At 42.4% G+C, this 22,922-nt stretch overlaps 1 protein-coding gene across 1 annotated transcript in view; it reads left to right on the top strand.

Moving 5' to 3' along the window:
- Positions 1-22,922, top strand: part of ELAPOR1 (endosome-lysosome associated apoptosis and autophagy regulator 1) — a 271,583-nt gene that overhangs the window by 63,846 nt on the left and 184,815 nt on the right. The window contains exon 8 of the mRNA XM_075853543.1: positions 12,371-12,499. Within this exon, the coding sequence (XP_075709658.1) occupies positions 12,371-12,499 (129 nt within the window). The remainder of the gene's footprint in view (positions 1-12,370; positions 12,500-22,922) is intronic.

The following is a 22,922-nucleotide window of genomic DNA, read 5'->3' on the forward strand; positions in this document are numbered from 1 at the left end:
TATCACACAACCCCCCCCCCCTTGTAGATAGTGCCTCCCTATAGATTCCACCACACAGCGCCCCCCTATAGATAGCACCATACACAGCCCCTGCAGATAACGCCATACAGCCCCCCTGTAGATAACGCCATACAGACTCCCTCTGTAGATAACGCCATACAGCCCCCCTGTAGATAACGCCATACAGCCCCCCTGTAGATAACGCCATACAGCCCCCCCTGTAGATAACGCTATATAGCCCCCCCCCCCAAAAAAAAACGTCCTATAGTTTGTCCTACAAAAGACATGCATCCCCTATCCACAGGATAGGGGATTCATGTGTGATCACTGGCAGCGATAAGGAGAACGGGGGACCGAAAGTCCCCCGAAGTTCTCCATGACTAACCTCGGACTTCCGGCGTCTGCGCAGTTCAATAAAAATGAAAGGAGCGCTGGTCACGCATGCGCACAAGCGCGACCGGCGCTCCATTCATTTCTACGGAGCTGCCGACACAGACCCCGGAAGTCCGAGGTTTGTCATGGAGAACTTAGGGGGGACTTTCGGTCCCCCGTTCTCCTCATCGCTGCCAGCGATCACACATGTATCCCCTATCCTGTGGATAGGGGATACATGTCTTATGTAGGAACAACCCCTTCAGTGGCGTCGCGCTGTAGCAGCCATAGCGGCTGCTAGCGGAGCCTGCGGCCATGGGAGGGGGCCGTGCCGGCGGGTGGCACGGGCCCCCTCATGCTGCAGGCCCTGTAGAAGTCGCTACGGCTGCTATAGCGGTAGTTACGCCACTGCGTATAAGTTTGTACGGCGTAAAACTACAGCTCCCAGCATGGCCGGAACAATGGTAAGGATATGCTGGGAGATGCGGTTTCACAAAAAAAATCCTATCACCATCATCTCGCTGCAGATCATACAGTGACTACAATACTGATTAGAGGCAGAATAAACATTTACATTAAGTGACTCACCGGTGACGTCTCAGATTCTAGTTCTTTTCTTCTCCCTCCGGTTCAGACATCTATGATGGATTTCTCCCGGCCATGACCCATTTCTGCAGTTTTCCGTTTAGATGTCTTCAGCTTCTCACTTTTAAAACATTTCTGCACCTATAAAACGAAGTTAAAATTCTCAACACATCTAAATATAACTGTCACAAACACACAACATGTCCCCTGTAGATAGTGACCTACATAGAAGCCCCTGTAGATAGTGCCCACATATGGACTCCAGAGCTGCAAGGCAATAGTGCTAACCACTGAGCCACCGTGCTGCCCTACATATAGCTTCCCCTATAGTTAGTGCTCCACGTATAGCCCACCTCTGTATATAGTGTCTCACATATAGCTCCCCCTGTATATAGTGTCCCACATATAGCCCACCCCTGTAGACTGTGCACTACATATAGCCACCCTGTTGCTAGTGCCCCACAGGTAACCCACCCCTGTATATAGTGTCCCACATATAGACCCCCCTGTATATAGTGGCCCACATATAGACCCCCCTGTATATAGTGGCCCACATATGGACCCCCCCTGTATATAGTGGCCCACATATAGAGCCCCCTGTATATAATGGCCCACATATAGAGCCCCCTGTATATAGTGGCCCACACCCCCACATATAGACCCCCCTGTATATAATGGCCCACATATAGAGCCCCCTGTATATAGTGGCCCACACCCCCACATATAGACCCCCCTGTATATAATGGCCCACATATAGAGCCCCCTGTATATAATGGCCCACACCCCCACATATAGACCCCCCCTGTAGCTACTGCCCCACATATAGACCCCCTATATATAATAGCCCACATAAAGATGACCCCCCCCCCCCCATAGATAATGCCATTCACATTTTTATGAGGGGAAAAAAAACAAAAACTTGACATACTCACATTCTCCGGTTCCCACGCTGTTCACTGGCGATGCAGACATGCTCTCTTCTGAGCATGTCTGCAGGAGTTGAACGAGCGTCCTCCAATGACGCTGATTGGCGGGGCAGAATGACTTGCCCCGCCAATCAGCACCTTCCAAGCATGGAAGCGGCGCGATGATGTCATCGCGCCGCTAGCCAATCAGTGTCATTGTAAGGCACTGGATGGTCAGGCACGGAACATGCCCGGCCATTCATGTATTTGGCTGCCGCTAGCACTGGGGCCCCCTCCGGTGCTAGCGACACCTACAGGCATGAGATGGCCTGTGTAAGGCTCGGCGTCGCGGGCCCCACAGTAGCGACGCTACCGCTGTAGTAGCCATAACGGCTGCTAGCGGCGCCACCGGGCCCCCTCAAGCCCCGGGCCCCGTAGCAGCCGCTACTGCTGCTACCGCGGTAGTTACGCCACTGAGTGGATCAGCAGACAGTTTCACACTTGATAGGCTTAGATATAGGGCCCAGTTCGCTGACATTGCGGCTCCAGCGCTGGACCCAGGAGAGGTAAGTATAATAATTCAATAAAATGGTTAACGAGGATTGTGTGTTTTTTTTTTATTTAAAAAAAATCATTTTTTCATTGTCCTTCTTCGTATTTTTTCTAAACTTTATTACTACTGCTTTTGTAATACCTGCTGGCTGATGACTGCGTCCATTACTAAGGCGCAGCTTAATGTTAGCCGGTGAAAAGGCTAGCACTAACCCCCATTATTACCATGGAACCCCCCGCCACCAGGTGTAATGGGAAGAGCCGGGTGCGATCCAGTACCCGAACTGTAGTGATGGTGGGCTACTGGGCGGCCGCAGACAGGTATTTTTAGACTGGGAAAGGTCAGAAACCTTGGTCCTTCCTGCCCTGGTAATGCTAGCCTGCTGCTGCTTCTATGTTGTATCTGGCTGGATATGAAAACTGGAGGGGACCCCTACATAGTTTTTTTCCAATTATTATTATTTTTTCATAACCAGTCAAAAAAACATAGCAGCAGCAGTCTAGTATTACCAGGGTGGGAAGACCTAATAATGGGGGTTAGTGTTAGCCTCTGCATCGACTAACACTAAACCCTGCATTAGTAATGGACGCTGTCAATCAGCCAGCGGCCATTACTAAGGCAGTAGTAATAAAGTAAAAAAAAAAAATACAAAGACATAGAAAAAATATTTTATTGAAATAAAAAACCCCAACACAACCCTCGTTAACCATTTTATAGAAAATAAAAAAGCAGTCATCTAAATAGTCCTCGAATCCGACAAAAAAAACCACAAACACAAAAAAAAACATTTGTAACAGATGTGGTAGGCTTAGATACAAGGCCCATGTGTGATATGTCTGTTTTACTCTGTATCTAGGCTTAGATACAGAGCCCCAGCAGACCGTAATCTTATACCGTATAAGATTACAGTTTGCTGGGGCCCTGTATCTAAGCCTACCATGTGGAAGGCTTAGATACACGGCCCATCAGACAGGATCACACATGGGCCCTGTATCTAAGCATACCATTCGGTTGGCTTAGATACAGGGCCCATGTGTGATCCTGTCTGATGGGCCCTGTATCTAAGCTACCACATGGTAGGTTTAGATACAGGGCCCTAGCAGACAGTAACGTTATACTTGCCCTCCTCTTCAGGTCCGGGCGCAGAGGAGGTCCTAATGCTATTCAGCATTGCGACGTTGTGCGCGGCACACAGCGTCGTGAGGTCATGACGTGAAAGACATCGGGACCTCCACTCCGCTGTGAACGAGGAGTTTAATTAAACGGTTAGTATAGTAATAGGGCCTGTGTAGTTTATTACATAGGCCCCAGTTACTATATTAGCTTTTAATAGACGTGGTGTGGGGGGCCACGGGGCCCCTGACTATGTGGCCCGGTCGTAATTGATACTGCGGTGACCCCTATATCTACGCCACTGATTACAGGTTACGAGTACTAGATTCTGGAGATCGGACGTTGATCCAAGGATTTATTCTGATTACCATGTTTCGAGTCGGGGGCAATTTGCATCAACCTCATAGGGTTTTTGCCTTCCTCTGCATTAACACTGTAGGGTTATAGGTTGGATTTGATGGACCTGTGTCTTTTTTCAACCTTATCAACTATGTAACTATGTAAATTTTTTAGTTTTTTACAATATTGTTTCTATTTTCTATTTTGGAAATATGAAGCGGGCTCACGGGCTGAGACCGCTCCATAGAGCGAGTGTGTCGGCTGTGTGTTACAGCTGACACTTCCAGTTAACGAGTGGGATCCCGTTCGAGTGCGATCCCGCTGGTTTAACCCGTTAAATGCAGCGTTCAATAGCGATTGCGGCATTTAAATTACTAATAACCGGGGGGGCAACCCTCTGTAATGTCCCAACGGCCCCCCCCCGTGGCGAGATCGGGGGGAGCCGTTGGTTGGCACGGCTGCCTGGGGGCCTGACAAAGTCCCCCAGATCCGCCATCTTTGTACTCCTATGAAGGAGACTGGCAGAATCGCGATATACTGCAATACATTAGTATTGCAGTTTATCGTGCAAGCGATCTAACGATCGCTGGTTAAAGTCCCCTAGGGGGACAAGTAAAAAAAAGTTAAATAAAGCTTTTTAAGAAAGGAAAAAAATTAAAAGCTAAAAAAAAAAACTTTTCCCATTTTCCCTCAATCACAATGTAAAAAAAATAAAAAGCTAACATAACTTGAATCGACGCGTCCGTAAAAGTCTGAACTATTACAATATATAATTATTTAGTCCGCAAGGTGAACGCCGTAAAAAATAAAAAATTAAAAACAGGATTGCTGTTTTTTGGTCCCTTCTTCTCCCACAAAAACGAAATAAAAAGTGATCAAAACGCCTCATGTACCCCAAAATGGTACCAATATAAACTGCAGATCGCCCCGCAAAAGATAAGCCCTCACACGGCTAAATCAACAGAAAAATAAAAACGTTATGGCTCTCAGAATGTGGCGACAAAACGCAAATTTTATTATTAACAATCAGTTTTTTCCTTGTAAAACATAAAGAAAACTATATAAATTTGGTATCGCTGTAATCGTATTAACCTGCAGAATAAAGGTAACGTTTTTACCATACGGTGAACGCTGTAAAAACACATATATTTTTTTTCTCGTTTTCCCACTATGGTAAATGTATGAAAATCTACAACTCGTCCCTCATACGGCAATATTGATGGAAAAATAAAAGAGTTATGGCTTTTGGAATGTGAGGAGGAAAAAACAAAAGTGAAAATCCGAAAAATGGCTGCGGGGGGAAGGGGTTAATAGCATAAAGTGCCACTAAAATATATATTATTTTTAAATTGTCTTCCCTTCTGTTAGTCATTTTTATATAGGGGATTTATATTTTGAGTTGGTGGGGAGAGAATTTTTTTTTTTTTAAAGGAAATCCATTGACTTGCATAATGTTGATTGGAAAGGGTTTTCTGTGTAAGGCTGGGTTAATATTGTTTTTTTTTTTTTTTAAATGCCATTAAACCCTTTTTCATATGTACGGCGCCCTGGAATTAATTAGACAGTAAAACAAGTGACATAAACGTACTTACAATCTACAAGGGAAAGGAGACTGTAGGTTAGGGTAGAATCTGTTCATCCGGTAGAGTAGTGGCAGCAGTTATAGCAGGTTGTATGCCTTTTCTGAAGAGGTGGGTTTTCAGGTTGCTTGTGAAGTTTTCCATGGTGGGAGAGTATCTGATTTGCTGAGGAAGGGAGTTCTCGAGTGTGCAGTAAGCACAGGAGAAATCTTTGAGACAATGATGTGAGGAGCACAAAAGAGGAGAGCAAAGCAAAAGGTCTTGGGAGGACCAAAGAGGGGGAGTGGCAGAGGTAAAACGTATATAGAGGTAGATTAACATGGCAGCAGAATTGAGGGTGGATTGGAGGGCTGCAAGAGTGTTAAATGGGAGGCCACAGAGAATTTTTATTGTCAAGGGTTCAGTTGAAGTTTGAAGTGTTCGTGGTGTTCCTACATCCAGGGCTGGCATCAGGGGTGTAAACTGCCCAGGGCCCCCATCCATTCAGGGTCCCCTGCTGACTATAGCAGCCACAACGGCTGCTATGGGGCCCGCGGCACCCGGCATATAACATTTTTCAGCCGGGCAGCATGGGCTTTCTCATTCCAGGTGGCGTTTCTAGCACCGGGTGGGGGGCGGTGCAAGCGACTGCCATATTGAATTGTATCTGCATCCTCAGAACGCAGATACAATTGCATACTATAGGCTGCAGGCCACGTTAGTCACCGGAACGGGACAAGATGAGTACAATTTTGTGTGGCACTATCTAAAAGGGGGAGGGCTGTGTGACTATCTTTATGGGGGGGTTGTGTGGCAGTATCTACATGGGGGGAGGGCTGTGTGGCACTACGTACAAGGGGGAGGGCCGTGTGACACCATGTACATGGGGAGGGCCGCCGTGTGGCACTATATACAAGGGGGAGGGCTGTGTGGCACTATGTACAAGTGGGGAGCTGTGTGTGTGGCGCTATATGTAGGGGCTGTGTGTGTGGCGCTATTTACGGGGGCTGTTTGGCGTTATCTATAAGGGCTGTTTGTGTGGCACTATCGACAGTGGGCTGTGTGGCGCGATCTGCAGGGGGCACAAAGGGGGCATTATTAATGGAAGGGGCACGGTTACTAATGAGGCACTTTTATTGTGTCATGCACTAAGGGATGATTATTACCATCTGGGGCACTGTGGCTTACAAATTTGTTTAGAGGATGGGGTAGGGAGGGTGCTGGAAATACGAGAAACCAACATTTCTTTGTGTCAAATTCTGCAGAGACGAGTTGAGGCTGGAATAAGTCATCACAGTGGTCTGGGCTGGATGGAGAAAAATGGGAAAGTAACGATTCTAATCAGAGAGAACATCACCAATGAGTCACTGAATATAAATTTGCTGTAATCACTTATGTCGTATGCAGAGCTCCTGTGTATAGCTGGCATCTACCACTATATGATGATAATATTGGTCTTCGTATAGTGGTTTTTATTCAGTAACCGTATGGGGTATGGATGTAGCCATCTTTAACTTGATTCTGATAATTTGCTGCAGCGTGATATCACACAACAAAAGCCATTGAAAAGTAATTGAAAAAGTCAAGATAAGAGATCTAGCCATTGTTTATTTAATGCGTTAAAAGTCAAGGTAAAGACTGCTACATCTGTATTCAGTCACTATGTGGTTATGGTGTGGAGGTATTATTCAGTAACAGCGTGGGGGTATTATTCAGTCACTATGTGGTTATGGTGTGGCGGTATTATTTGGACCTTGATATTGTGTTGTTATTGGTAATATTGGTCTTATAATAGTGGGTTGTGTTCAGTAACAGTATGCAGGTAATATTTAATCTGGTATAGTGGTATGATTTAATAACTATATGTGTATAGATTATTTTTTTGTGTAAGAGGGAGTACATATGCTTTGTGGCTTGCAACACTCCTGGACGCACTAGAAATCAGCGAAGCTGTTCTCTGCACACCTGCCTTCTGAATTGACTGCATTATTCAGGGGCGTAGCTGGGGGGGGCAGGCGGGGCATGTGCCCCGGGCGCAACCTGGTGGTAGGGAAGGGGGGGCGCCGAAGAGCAGCTGATTGCTGCTGACAGGCGCCCCATATGTTGGACACCTGCAGCAGCTTTAGGAAGAGCCAGGAAATTATGGCGTTCTGACTGGGGTCTGTGACAGCCAGGAAGTGGACCAGTCCAGTCACCTTACCTGTCACCTGTCAGTGACATGAGGTCAGATGACTCAGGTCAGGGGACAGGTCCACTCCCGTGCTGCAGCCTTCCAGCTCTGCTGTTACACAGAGCCGAGTAGCAGAGAGGAAGCTCCGCCCACAGCCCGTCCTGACCTGTGATGCTGTCAAGGAAACATGGTGAGTGCCTGTGTGTGTAGTGTGTATACAGTGTGTGTGTGTGTGTCTCTGCATGTGTTTGTCGCTTGCATCTACTACATTATCTGTACTCTGAGTTATTACTGTGTTATCTGCGGTGTTACATAGGACTGCAGGAAACATCTACTTAATTATCTGTACTCAGAGAGTTATCACTGTCTTATTTGTGGTGTTACATAGGACTGCAGGCAACACTACTTCATTATCGGTACTCCGAGAGTTATCACTGTGTTATCTGTGGTGTTACATAGGACTGCAGGTAACATCTATTACATTATCTGTACTCAGGGAGTTACCACTGTGTTATCTGTGGTGTTACATAGGACTGCAGGTAATATCTACTACATTATCTGTGCTGTGTACATATGTGCCTGTGTGGGTATATATGGGTCTGTTTGTGAATGTGTATTTGTGATTGTATATTTGTGCCTTTTATGTATTTGTATATGTTCCTGTCTGTGTATTTATCTGCTGGTGTGTGTGTGTGTGTGTATATATGTGTCTGTACATCTATATATTTACCTGTATGTATATATTCCAGATGTGTGTATGTATATTTGCCTGTATGTCTAAATATCTGTCTTTATGTATGTACAGTATATATGTTTCAGCGTGTCCATATATGTGGTCAATTTTTGGTTTGTGTAGGGGGCTGCAATAGAGAGTCCCGCACAGGGCGCCATCCAAGCTAATGCCGGCCCTGGTTGTCACCAACCCTAGTCAGAAGGAACTCCGTCGCTGCCTGCGCCGCATGACCTCCTCGGCTCCTCTGGTAAGTCACACCAGGCAGAGCGGAGAGTGGTAGAGGTAGGCTACCGCTCACCGGTCTGTTCACAGTGTGGCGCTAAGTACAAGGGGGGGGGGGGAGTGTGGCGCTATTTACAAGGGGGGAGTGTGGCGCTATTTACAAAGGGGCAGTGGGCTGTGTGTGGCACTATCTACAAGGGGGCTGTGCGTGGCGCTATCTACAGGGGGCTGTGTGTGGCCTCTTTAATTTATTTTCTTTTTATTTATTTTTATGTTAATTACATTATAGAACTACATCGCTTGTAAAATTTAAAAATGCTTTTTTACTCGAGTTACATTAAAAAAAATTGTGAAAAAAAATTATACCTCATTGATTGGTAGAGAAAGCCAATCTGAATCTTTGCCCCGGGTGCAGGAGAACCTAGCTACACCTCTGCATTATTGTTACAGTAATTCAACATTTGGGCCCTACATTTTACTTTGCCCAGTGCCACACTTTGTCTACGCCCTGCTCCGTCCCCCCCCAACCATGCGCTTTCCAAATACGATGCAAGTCCTATTGAAAATCACAATACTATTTCAGTGCTGTGATAGTGCTAGTAAAAGAGCTGTGCCTGCATCATCACTTACAGGTGTCAGCTGTTTTACACAGCCAACATCCCGTTCTAATAGCTCAATAGCGACTGCCGCGCCTAAGGAGTTTGACAGATGGAGAGGGCTCCCTCTGTCTGTCCATTGACCCCTGCAACGTGATTACTGGGGCCCTGACAAAGGCTAGAAGCATGAATTGCCTGTCCGTTTAATGCTCCCTGTTACACATGTAGATTTTGCAGCAGATATTTTCACCACTTGTGCAGGTAACCTAAGACTAACACGCAATTATGCTTGGGAATACTTAGTATACCAAAACATTATATAAGTGATCAATGCATAGTTACATAATTAGTACGATTGAAAAAAGACACATGTTCATCAAGTTCAACCAAGGAATGGGAAAAAGGTAATGGATGAAACAAAAATTCTACACATTCACATAGGAGCTGATGTTTTTTCGTTCTAGGAAATTATCTAAGCCATTTTTAAAGCTGCTGTGACCAGCTACTGTGGTAGGCTATTCCATAGATTCACAGTTTTCACAGTAAAGAAGGCTTGTCACCTCTGCAGATTGAACGTTTTATTTCTCCAGACGGTGGGAGTGCCCCAGGGCCGGCGTCAGCACATGGCGAACCCGCTCAAGTGCCAGGGCCCACTGCCCTTCTGGGGGCCAACTCGGCCGCCGGGTGCTGACGTTGCCATCATGGCTCGTCCAGAAGCGGAATCCTCGGCCAGAGCGCTGCCGACAGTTTTGCCGGGGGTTATGCTTCTAGAGGGAGCCCCTGTCTAGGAGGAGGTGTAACTACTGCTGTAGCAGCCGGGGCCCGCAGCATGAGGGGGCACGTGCCGCCCGCCATCACGGGCCCCCCATGCCTAGTGGCCCCGCTAGCAGCCGCTATGGCTGCTACAACGGTAGCGATGCCACATTCAATAGAATCTGCGTCCTTAGGACCCAGATACTATTGAACGCTATGACAGAGCAGGGAGGTATCTCCCCGCTCTGCCATTTACTAGGCTGCAGACTCCCAGGCAGAGTGCTAGTAGCACTCTGCCCGGGAGTCCAGCTCTGGGGTTGCCCCTGACATCACTATCCATATATGGGGGGGGGGTGCTGTTTGGCACATCCCGGGAGGGGGGCTGTGTGGTACGTCCCGGGAGGGGGGCTGTGGGGCACTTCCCGGGAGGGGGGCTGAGGGACACTTTACTGTCACTGTGAGTTCCTCTGCAAAGGAGCCTACTAAGTCGGTGTTGCCCAAGGGCCCACATAAACCTGTATCCGGCCCTGAAGTGCTCCCTAGTCTTTTGAGGGGGTTATACATGGAACAGGTTTTCACTATATGTCTTTTATGGGCCATTCATATATTTATATAAGTTAATCATGTCCCCCCTTTAGTCGTGTCTTTTCAAGACTAAATAGGTTTCATTATTTTAATCTTTCCTCGTAACTTAGCTTCAAGTCAAAAAAATACATATGAGGTATCTCCACGATCAACCTGTAGAATTTCGATAACACATATATTTTTTTACCGCTCGGCAAATGTCGTTTAAAAAAAAAAGAAAAAATGCCCCAAAATGATGATGGATTTTTTTTTTCTCACCCTCCATGTGTTTTTTAATAAGGGTCTATTGATTAGCGCTTTTTTGTACCCAAAAATACTGCCTATAAAGAGTGCAGCTTACAGCCCTCATACATCTACGTCAACAGGAAGACAAATCATGTATGGCTCTCGGAATACTACAACTCCAAAAATCTATCTGTTTCCTTAAAACATGCATTTGTGCAGCAGTAGTAATATATATATATTTTTAAAAACTATACATGGATGGTATATCCGTAATTGCATGCTTCTCAACCGTCATGGATTCGTGCCATGTCCTGGTTTCAGCTGTATCTGAGACATGATGGGCACAGGTACAGTTGAATCCAATGGTGTAGCAGGAAGCTTGGCGCTCCCAGTTCCACCATTCACTATGTTGCATTCAGTTTGTCACAGACAGGTGTGATGCAGTAACGTCATCGCAACTATGTGCACTGAGCTACACACAGGACAGACAGAGGAGACCTGCAGAGGAATCTTCCCTATTTCTCATGGGAACCGGGTTAGGTGAGTATTTTATTACTTTTAGGAGTCACTATGGGGGCATTATACTTTGTGAAGCACTATGGGGGCATTATATTGTGTGTGGGGGGGGGGCACTATGTAGGGCATTATACAGTGTTTGTGTGTGGGGCACTCTGGGGGAATTCTACAGTATACGGAGTCACTATGTCGCATTATACTCTGTGTAGGGACACTATGGGAGCATTATACTGTGTGTGGGGAGCACTTTAAGGTCATTATACAGTGTTTGTGGCAGAACTATGGGGGCATTATATTGTGTGGGTGGGCATTATGAAGGCAATATATTGTGTGGGTGGGCCTTATGAAGGCATTATATTGTGTGGATGGGCACTATGGAGGCATTATATTGTGTGCATGGGCACTATGGAGGCATTATATTGAGGCATATTGTGTGGGTGGAAACTGTAGGAGCATTATAATGTGTGGTGGGCACTATGTGGGACTTATACTGTGTGGGGAGGCACTTGGGCAATCTACTGTGTAAGGGGAAACTGGGGGCATAAAAATTGTATTGTGAGCACTATGAAGGCATTAAACTGTGGGGGTACTCTGTGGGCATGATCCTGTGTGGGGACACAAAGGGTACTTGGTGTGTATAGACAGGGATTGGGCAGGGTTAGAGGTGTGTCATAACGTTAAAAATAAATTCCCTCCTTACGATTGTTGAAAGTAGCGAGGTATGGTAATTGTACTGATCCTTAGAATAACCTCAACACGTCATTTATGCAGCACAGTAAACAGCGTAAAAACTATTTTTGGTGTTTTGTATTTATTTACTTATTTTTTTTCCATTTCTCCATAAATAGTTTTATAAGTTATTCAATATGTTATATGTAACATAAAATTAAACATACGACTTGTCCCACAAAAAGCCAGCTGTCATATTTTTTAAGTTAAATTAAAAAGCCTATGGAGAAAAACTGCATGACTTCTGCATGCTGCGTTTTGAAAAAAAGCTACAAAAATGCAGTAAACCAAACCGCAGTATGTTTAGACTCAAAATTTCTGATGCCAACAAACATCTGGCTACAGCATGCTTAATTAATAGCGGTTTATTTTTCTTTGCAAATTCAGTTTTTGTTTTGTTTTGTTTGTTTTGTAGTTTGCAAGGAGTGCCCAGTTGGTACACAAGCTGCACAAGGTTTTGAATACAAATGGTGGAATACACTGCCATCAAACATTCAAAGCACAGTCATGAGTGGGCTTAACTTTGAATATCAACAAGAGGCAGGTGAGTAAAGACAGTGTTTTTTTTTATAAAAATGTTGCTACAAAAAAACGTGTGATACACCAGGCTGATTCTGCCAAAGAGAAGACAGCATTTACTACACCCGATAGTTTATTCCAATAGTAGTCATCCCCAATAGTAATTTATTCCAATAGTAGTCCTTTTAGACTACATTGAGCCCCTGCAACAAAGATTGATAGACAGAGTTTTGAGACCACATCATTGCACTCTTCATAAATTTGTTGCGTCTTTGGTTGTCCATGCGCCACTGAATAAAATCTACATCAGCCAGGAACCAGCATAGACCTCTGGTATAATTTACACCAGATTCGTGAATAATGTTAAATACGGTAAGGTGTGGTGGCTCCGTCCCTTCCGCTAAGCTCTGCTTTTTTGAAAGTGGCGAGATCGGGGGGAAATTACCCAAAAGTCTCAATCAATGCACAATAAAATGCGTTTAGTTTCGCAAAGCAGATTTGGACCACACGGCAGACAACTGCAATGTATGAAGACCGCTTTAAAGGGAATCTGTCGTCTGTTTTTATGCCTCAAAACTTCTGACAGAGCAATATAAGGGAGAGGGGGGGAATTGTAACAATACTTTTTTTTTAGTCATGCATGACCAAGAAATTGATCTTTCATTCTCCCAGCGACACGGTCGTAAGTGCCACTGAGGCAGGTACTTAATGTAGAAGTGCTCTTGGCTTCTCCTTACTGCACGCTAACAGACCCACCGCTCTGCTCTAAGTGACGCCTCTAGCAGTCTCCTGATTGGCCACTAGAGTGGTACTTGTTACCGTGGCTGGGGAATCAAAGGACTGTTTCTAAGTCATGCAAGTTGCATGAGTGATACAAAAGGTATGTTTACAATCCCCTCCCCTATATCGCTGTCAGCTGTTTTGAGACCTAAAAACTGCTGACCGAATCCCTTTTAAATGAAGGCTTCTTCAAGCTTTCTCTACTGCAGCCTCACAAGCAAGAACATGTTGATGGCTGGGCCTCACATCCAGTGGTCGATGTCTATGCCAAAATTTAAAATATTGCTTAATGTATCTTCTGTTTGTCTCTTAAACCCAGTATAAAATTAAAATAAGAAGAAAAGGAGTCGATGTTGCTAAATCAGGCACTATTGCATCCAAAGGACTGTGCAACTGATCCAATCGCCATGATTATTCATATCAAAACTGCCTTCCCAACAGGGTTGCCAACTGTCCGTATATTCTTAGACCATAAAAAAGAAAAAAAAAAGGAATTTTTTTCTCAGTGTCCTATAAACAAAGTTTGAGGTTATTACGATTCTAATGATCATAGATTTACAATTCATAGTAAATGCTGTTAATGTGTACATATCAGCATTCTTAACTATAGACCGACACCGATACTATCCTATACTGGATTGGCCTTTGAATGATGCGAAGTCCAGACCTAAAGAAAATGCCTTATTGAATTGAAAGAATAAAATAAGGCCGGGTTCACAAGTAGCATAAATACTGCTGATTTTCCACAACTGATTTCATTGCGGAAAATGCACAGCGTATTACAGTAGCAGCAAAGGGAATGAGATTTGAACAAATCTCATCCACATGCTCCATAAAAAACCTGCAGAAAAAACATTCATAAATTTACCTGCAGTGTTTTGTTTTTTTTAATTCGCAGCATATCAATTTGTATTGCGAAATCGCTGGTTTACTGTTGTAGGTTTTCCCCATTAAATTCAATGGGGAGGTAAAACGCACAACAAATAGCAGATGTTGCGATTTTTCCAACGGAAAAGACGCGATTCCGCCGCAAAGATTGCAACTCAGAAAAAAAAAAATCGCATATCCAGATCTCTCTGCTCCTTTGTCCAGCCCGGCCTCCATGGATGATGTTTCATCCCATTTAACTGCTGCAGCAAATCACAGGCTGCAATTGTCACATGGGATAATACATCACCCCACGAGGCCGGGCTGCAGGAAGTCAGAGGGACATGTTGCCATGGCTACAGGTAAGCATGGGATTTTTTTTCTTTTTTTGTACCTGCTATATTCCGCCACAAACATTCTGGCTGAAAAACTGCACCACAATTTGTTGCGGTTTTTCGGCCGGCATTCCCCAGAATGGATATGCTGTGTACCTTTTACGCAGCGTATCTGCCTTATGTGAACACACCCTAAAGGTTAACAAAATAACAGAGTAGATGGTAAAATATTCCATCAATGTCCTATACCTGGGAAGTATACAAAGCATGAATTAAAAAACTGCAATACAAACACAAATCAATCCTACATTCCTATCTAATCCTTTATACAGTACTTCCAATGCACTTTGGCCATGTGTGTGTGTGTGTGTGTGTGTGTGTGTGTGTTCTTGTCAATGAATTAGAATATTACCAAAAAGTTAATTTATTTCAGTAATTCAATTCAAAAAGTGAAACTCATGTATATATATATATATATATATATATATATATATATATATATATATATATACACACTACCGTTCAAAAGTTTAGGGTCACTTGGAAATTTCCTTATTTTTGCAAGAAAAGCACAGTTTTTTTTCAATGAAGATAACTTTCAATTAATCAGAAATACACTCTATACATTGTTAATGTGCTAAATTACTATTCTAGCTGCAAACGTCTGGTTTTTAATGCAATATCTACAAAGGTGTATAGAGGCCCATTTCCAGCAACCATCACTCCAGTGTTCTAATGGTACATTGTGTTTGCTAACTGTGTTAGAAGGCTAATGGATGATTAGAAAACACTCGAAAACCCTTGTGCAATTATGTTAGCACCGCTGTAAACAGTTTTGCTGTTTAGAGGAGCTATAAAACTGACCTTCCTTTGAGCTATTGAGAATCTGGAGCATTACATTTGTGGGTTCGATTAAACTCTCAAAATGGCTAGAAAAAGAGACTTTTCATGTGAAACTCGACAGTCTATTCTTGTTCTTAGAAATAAAGGCTATTGCATGCGAGAAATTGCCAAGAAACTGAAGATTTCCTACAACGGTGTGTACTACTCCCTTCAGAGGACAGCACACATGGGCTCTAACCAGAGTAGAAAGAGAAGTGGGAGGCCCCGGTGCACAACTGAGCAACAAGACAAGTACATTAGAGTCTCTAGTTTGAGAAATAGACGCCTCACAGGTCCTCAACTGGCAGCTTCATTAAATAGTACCCGCAAAACGCCAGTGTCAACGTCTACAGTGAAGAGGCGACTCCGGGATGCTGGCCTTCAGGGCAGAGTGGCAAAGAAAAAGCCATATCTGAGACTGGCTAATAAAAGGAAAAGATTAATATGAGCAAAAGCACACAGACATTGGACAGAGGAAGATTGGAAAAAAGTGTTATGGACAGACGAATCGAAGTTTGAGGTGTTTGGATCACACAGAAGAACATTTGTGAGACGCAGAACAACTGAAAAGATGCTGGAAGAGTGCCTGACGCCATGTGTCAAGCATGGTGGAGGTAATGTGATGGTCTGGGGTTGCTTTGGTGCTGGTAAAGTGGGATATTTGTACAAGGTAAAAGGAATTTTGAATAAGGTAGGCTATCACTCCATTTTGCAACGCCATGCCATACCCTGTGGACAGCGCTTGATTGGAGCCAATTTCATCCTACAACAGGACAATGACCCAAAGCACACCTCCAAATTATGCAAGAACTATTTCGGGAAGAAGCAGGCAGCGGGTATTCTATCTGTAATGGAGTGGCCAGCGCAGTCACCAGATCTCAACCCCATAGAGCTGTTGTGGGAGCAGCTTGACCGTATGGTACGCAAGAAGTGCCCATCAAGCCAATCCAACTTGTGGGAGGGGCTTCTGGAAGCATGGGGGTGAAATTTCTCCCGATTACCTCAGCAAATTAACAGCTAGAATGCCAAAGGTCTGCAATGCTGTAATTGCTGCAAATGGAGCATTCTTTGACGAAAGCAAAGTTTGAAGGAGAAAATTATTATTTCAAATACAAATCATTATTTCTGACCTTGTCAATGTCTTGACTATATTTTCTAGTCATTTTGCAACTCATTTGATAACTATAAGTGTGAGTTTTCATGAAAAACACAAAATTGTCTGGGTGACCCCAAACTTTTGAACGGTAGTGTGTGTGTGTATATATATATATATATATATATATATATATATATATATATATATATATATATGTAGTAAACCTATATGAAGAACACCACAAAGGTTATCCCCCGGATACATTTATTCAGGTCACAACTATGACCTAATACATAATAGTTTATGGGGAATAAGGCATGGTAATAGCGGTGAACCCGCTGAATAAATGACAAACCTAAACTTCGGAGTCTGACACACCAAAATATTTTAAAACAAAAATATCTTTATTAAATACATATTAAAAAATATAACATGAATTAAAAACAGAGATGAATTCCACAGTGCAGAAAAGACAACCAGATCACACGTATATAATATATTATATCCAAAAATTTGGGTAATGGGCGACACTGTTGAGCTACAGAAATGCAGAGATACATCAGTAGTATATTACATTTATATGATGTGCATATTCTATTACATAGCCAGCATGAAAGAACAAAAAATAGCAGCAGAACAGAGAGGGGCTATTCAGCAGCAAAACAGCTCAGTGTAACTATCTACACAGCAGGTAGAATCAGAATAACTGTAAATTATAGCGTGTATAGCAATGTACGTGCCCCTGATAAGAGCCAGACAAAGGAGCCAATGTCCATACTATGCACACAAAATACGCACATAAATTAAATGGCTCAGCTGGACCCCATAGGTAAAGGGCACAATACAAAATCAGAGCTGTGGCTGTGTTGTCAGCCATAAATGCAAACCACCTCTACCCATGGTGATAGTCTAAATGCAAAAACTCATATTGCTGAAGGTGGACACATGCTGGGAACGGAGCTCATACCCATTTGGAACAGGTCACCCTCACTGGCGTCACCCCGACGCGCGTTTCGGCCCGGAAGCCTTCGTCTGGGGGTGGTGTTGGAAGTGCAGATGCCGTCCCCCTTATAGCCCCCCTCAACCAATCAACTCCTACAGCGGGAGGATGCAGCAGCTGTGCCTCGGTGTAGCAGATTAGCAGGACGTCGTTACAGGTAAACATACCCATGGTGCTGGATCCGGACGCGCTGGAGAGTGAGATCACATGACCAGTGATCCGGCCACAGCTGGGATAGAACCATGGCAACGGACGCCGTTCATCTGATCACAGCACCGAGGCAAGTGCAGGCTGTTTTAAAATCAGATGCAAGACGTGAACGGACAAAGTAAGGAGAAAATGAATGAAGAATGCTCGAAAGATGCAACAGTCAGGTATACACATACCAGGAACTATTTCATATATAATGTTAGTCAACCATAATTAGCACAGTATGACTGGATAACACTTCATAAGCATAATTGTGTAAACTAAATAGAAACAGAAAATATTAAAGATACAAAAAATTATTAATTAATTATTGCGGAATACAAAAAGCACTAAAGTGCATACGTAAATATCTAAATGTATATACACATTTGTGTGGGTTTAAATAAATTGTTAAAATTATTATTTGAACACTTTCCCTAACCTTTCCCTATTGGTGTATAGCAGTGATAAATTATATGTGTGTTAAATCACATATAAACATAAAGATGTGATAAAGACATACAACAAGAGATGAAAAACATCAAGCATAAATATTAATAATAAATATATACATAATAAAAAAGTGACAAAAAATGAAGAAAAAGTGAAAGAATATTATATATATATATATACATATACACCAACAAAAAATCATACATAATTACAGGAACAAATAATATAATCAGTTGTGAATGAAAATGAGTGAATATATACACATATATTTACAACCTGTGAAAAATTGCTTAAATGGATATTAGTGACAACAGTGTATATAAATAAATAAATAAAGAAAAAACAAAAAATATATATATATGTATATATAAATGTAAATATGTAATATTTATAGTAAATTAAGGTGTTGAATTATGACAAATACCAGATTACAGATGCTTGTAGGTGTCACTTGATTTAAATATATATACAATTAAATTATAAACATACATATATTCACACAAATTAATTACAATATACAAAGCCACATTTAATGTACACCCACACCAAAAGGTGTATAAACCTGTGTGGATCACATTTAATAAGGCACAATCAATACATATACATCAGGATCAGAAAATACATAACTGTCTACATCTATCTATTCTATTTTCACAATTCATGTACATGATTAAAGCTAAGTTGACATAAGAAGCAGTCAATACATCTGTGCATCTACACATATTCATATTGCCGCTACACTAATTTAAATAAATCCGTCCAAAACATTCATATAGATATACAGTAGATTCATTACACACAGATTGATCTATTTAGAGAAGTAAAGAGGAACTTTGATCCAGCGCCGGTAGTTTTAAAAGGAAATTATGTTCTTCAATCTCAGTAGGAGAGATGATTAGAGCTAGAAGAAACTGCAGCCAAGACCAGGGCTATAATATGGGACAAACACAAATTTGTCATAGGCTTCAGAATAGAGGCTATAAGAATTAGACTCTTAATAGAGCCAAATCCTTAGTGAAATCTAAATCCCGAGACAAATTATTTTTTCAACAAGAAATCCTCTCACCTTCAGGGTCCAGCCAAAATTACGTTGGTTCTCCAATATAGTAAAGAATTTTCACAGATCAGGGATATTGTACATAAGTACATTCCTATTCTTTTTGAAGATGAGCGATTAGAAACAATATTGGGACAAGGATACCGCATTGTGTCACGTTGACCACCCACACTAGGCAATATACTCTCTCCCTCTCTCTTTTCATCATGCAAAACTAAAACCACATGGCTGCAACATAGAGGATTCTAGAGATGTGGTTCCAACACTTGTAAAGTGTGTTCATTTGTTCAGCCTTCTAAAAAATGTTATGACTCGAGAAAACAAAGAATTTTCCCATTAACCCCTTCTCGCACACGGGCGTGACTGTACGTCCAAATACAAATTGCTTTCCCGCACACGGGCGTACAGTCACGCCCTGTAGATAAAGCACGCACAGGAGCTGTGCGCGCTTTATCTTCAGCGGCTGTCAGCTGTTATACACAGCTGACATGCCGCTGCGATGGCTGTTACCGCTGATCGCAGCCATTTAACCCCTTCAATGCGGCTGTCAATGTCGTCCGCCGCATTGAAGTGGCTTACAGAGGGAGGGAGCTCCCTCTGTACCCCCAAGGCCCCCCCGCGATGGATCGCGGGTGTCGATGGTTGCTATGGCAACCAGGAAGCCGTTGCTAGGCTTCCTGGTTGCCGAGGTATGGAAGCTTATTAGGTCCTGCCCGAGGAAGGACCTAATACGCTAACTGTCAGTTGATGAATGACAGTTACAATACACTGCACTACATAAGTAGTGCAGTGTATTGTACCGGGGATCAGAAGACCAGATCTTCAAGTCCCCAGGTCAGTGTAAAAGAAAAAGTAAAAAATTAAAAAAAAAATGTGAAAGAAAAACAAATTAATAAATAAATAATAAAAACAACACTTGCCCTGTTTCCCTGATCAACTCCTTTTATTATTATAAAAAAAATGAAAACATGAAAAAAAAAACTATGCATAATAGGTTCGCCGCGTTCGGAACAGCCTGATCTATAAAAATGTCACATTATTTTTACCGCACGGTGAACACCGTAAGAATTTTTAATAAATAACAATGATAGCATTTTATTTTTTGGTCATCTTGTCTCAAAAAAAATGTAATAAAAAGTGATCAAAAAGTTGCAAGTAACGCAAAATTGTACCAATAGAAACGAAAGTTCGTTACGCATAAAACAAGCCCTCCCGCAGCGATATCAACGAAAAAATAAAAAAGTTATGGCTGTCAGAAAATGGCTACACTAAAACATGATTTTCTTTAGAAAAGAGTATTTTTATTGTGGGAACGTAGAAAAACTATATAAATTTGGTGTCGCTGTAATCGTATCGCCACGCAGAATAAAGTTAACATGTTGTTTATACTGCACGGTGTCGTGGAAATCCATCGCTCAAAATATATATTAGACTGAAATTTATACGAGTCCAAACAGACTCTCAAGGCCAGACTCCATTAGTCAGTATCCTAATTAGGATATTTCACCGATCTATATCGAGAGAGGAGAAGAAAACACACAGACACGCTGATATGTTCAAAAATACTCCTCTGAAGGATTTATTACCAAACTCAAACTGTTAAACTGAAATTCAGAAGGGGTGTAGGCTTGAGGTAAACCAATCAGAGACAATGTAACAATATTTGTTATTCAGTAAAAAGCATACAATAAAATAAATCCCAAATACATCATTATAATTCTTCACACATTAGGTTTTGCAGGCCTTATCTCTTTTGGACAGAATGTTCTCGTGGAGATGGGAGAGAGACCTTCCTTCACGCATACTTGCCACCCTCCCATCTCCGTCCCTGTCCATTCTTTACCAACTTCGCATGGGAACCAAGGTCAAAGATAAAACATACGAAATCAACATTACTTGTATTAAAGGAACAATGACTTTCCTATTCACTACAAAAGAACAAAGATGGGAACTCCAGACAAGATGGCTGCTGCACGAAACTAAATCATTTAAACATTATCATCACTTTCACATAATACATATCTTAGTAATTCGGCATCCTGCTTGATAATTCACAATGTAATTTCATACAGAGAATATAAGCAAATAAATCATCCTTCACAAACCCCCCTTTTTCTCATATTAAATTACAGAAATTATATATTATGATTATGAAATTCAAGCAATTCATCAATAGGGCCACAACTAATATGATGCCATCACCAATGTCCGGTTAGGGTATGGGGTCCCACCAGTGTATTGACAAGTCCTGTACATCATCGTCTTCTTCTTCTCCTGTCTTCTGATTAAAACACTTGATACTGCTGATGGATTCACTCAGGTCATTGGTCCTTACTTTGAACTTTGTTGATGTCATCAGGACTTGGTTTGGGCCTTCTCATCTTTCAGACCCCGTCTCTTTTAGTTTACGTCACCGGGCTGTACACAACACCTCATGCTGTGAGCCTGGTGCGAGATCCCACGTAGGCGGATTAGTGGAGTGTTATTGTGACCACCACAAACCCTCCGCATCTGCCTTCTTCCTCCGGTAAGTTACTTGTCTGGGCGGCTGCTTGGAATTGTGACACTGCCGTCAGTTCATGACAAACGCGTTGTACTGGCTCCGGCTGCGCCTGCCGCACCTCAGTAATGGAGTTCATCGTATTAAAAATCTTTTAGTTCGTGTTTACTGGCACTTGCTGGGGACCCCCAACCCTTGTCAATTGTTAAAATAAATACTAATCTGGTGATAACATCTACGTACTATAAAAGTTGTTCTAAGTACATACAATAACAATGTCAGGCCCTTAAACTAAATCAAACAAACACCTTTTATATAAGAAAAACTTCTCTGTTCCAATGGACAGGGCACCTAGAAGATGTGTAATTATTGGGTACATTTCATTTGCACTTGGTGTCACGCTTTCCAGCAGGATTTGTACCTTGATCTGAGCTGATTGCCTGGAACATCTCCAGCTCACCAAAATATACACAGATTCCACATGTTTATCTGACAAATGTCGCAAACCAATTTTTCTTACTCTAATTTGTATTGCATGGGAAGGCCTCTCAAGGTCTGTTCTCTTCGTGGGAGGCGGGTATGATAAGGTTGGCACCGGTCTGCCAGGACTGTTCTGTAGGCAAATCAAACAGCTCTAACAGAATTTAGCAGCAACAGCTGTAAAGCCTGGGACATACCAATTAGATCTTACCAAATCGATCCTTGCAGTCTTGGGGCATATGTGAGGTCATACACCATCAATGCAAGTGCCATCAAGAGTGCCTTGGGTGTTACCAGTTCACCGTCCCTTATCCGTCCACATTCTGTTAGAATCTGGTTCTCACGCCTTCCGCTCCCAGTTGGACTCTTCCTGTGGAGAACAAGCTTTTTCATTGTATAAACATTAATTGATCTTAATCAAATAATTAATTTGAAGAAAAACATTAACAAATAACATCTTTACATCAAACGTTCACATTGAGCAATAACTAGAGATGATACATGCAAACTCATTTTTCTTCTTTATATATATATATATATATATATATATATATATATATATATATATATATATATATATATACACATACACACACACTGCACAAAATTTTCCTTTCACAATAACAACGACAAAAAACAAATAACTAAAAATGTTTTCAAATGGGAATATTCCACTTCTGTACCTATTATCTGACGCATAACTCTAATAGTCCAATGCTAAGGCTGATCCAGAACTTTACATAAAACTTAACTTCAGTATTTAATATTCCCACAACACTTCTTAAATACAGTTATTAAACAAACTAACT

The sequence above is a fragment of the Rhinoderma darwinii genome, chromosome 2 (genome assembly GCF_050947455.1).
Source record: "Rhinoderma darwinii isolate aRhiDar2 chromosome 2, aRhiDar2.hap1, whole genome shotgun sequence".
Lineage (NCBI taxonomy): Eukaryota > Metazoa > Chordata > Amphibia > Anura > Rhinodermatidae > Rhinoderma > Rhinoderma darwinii.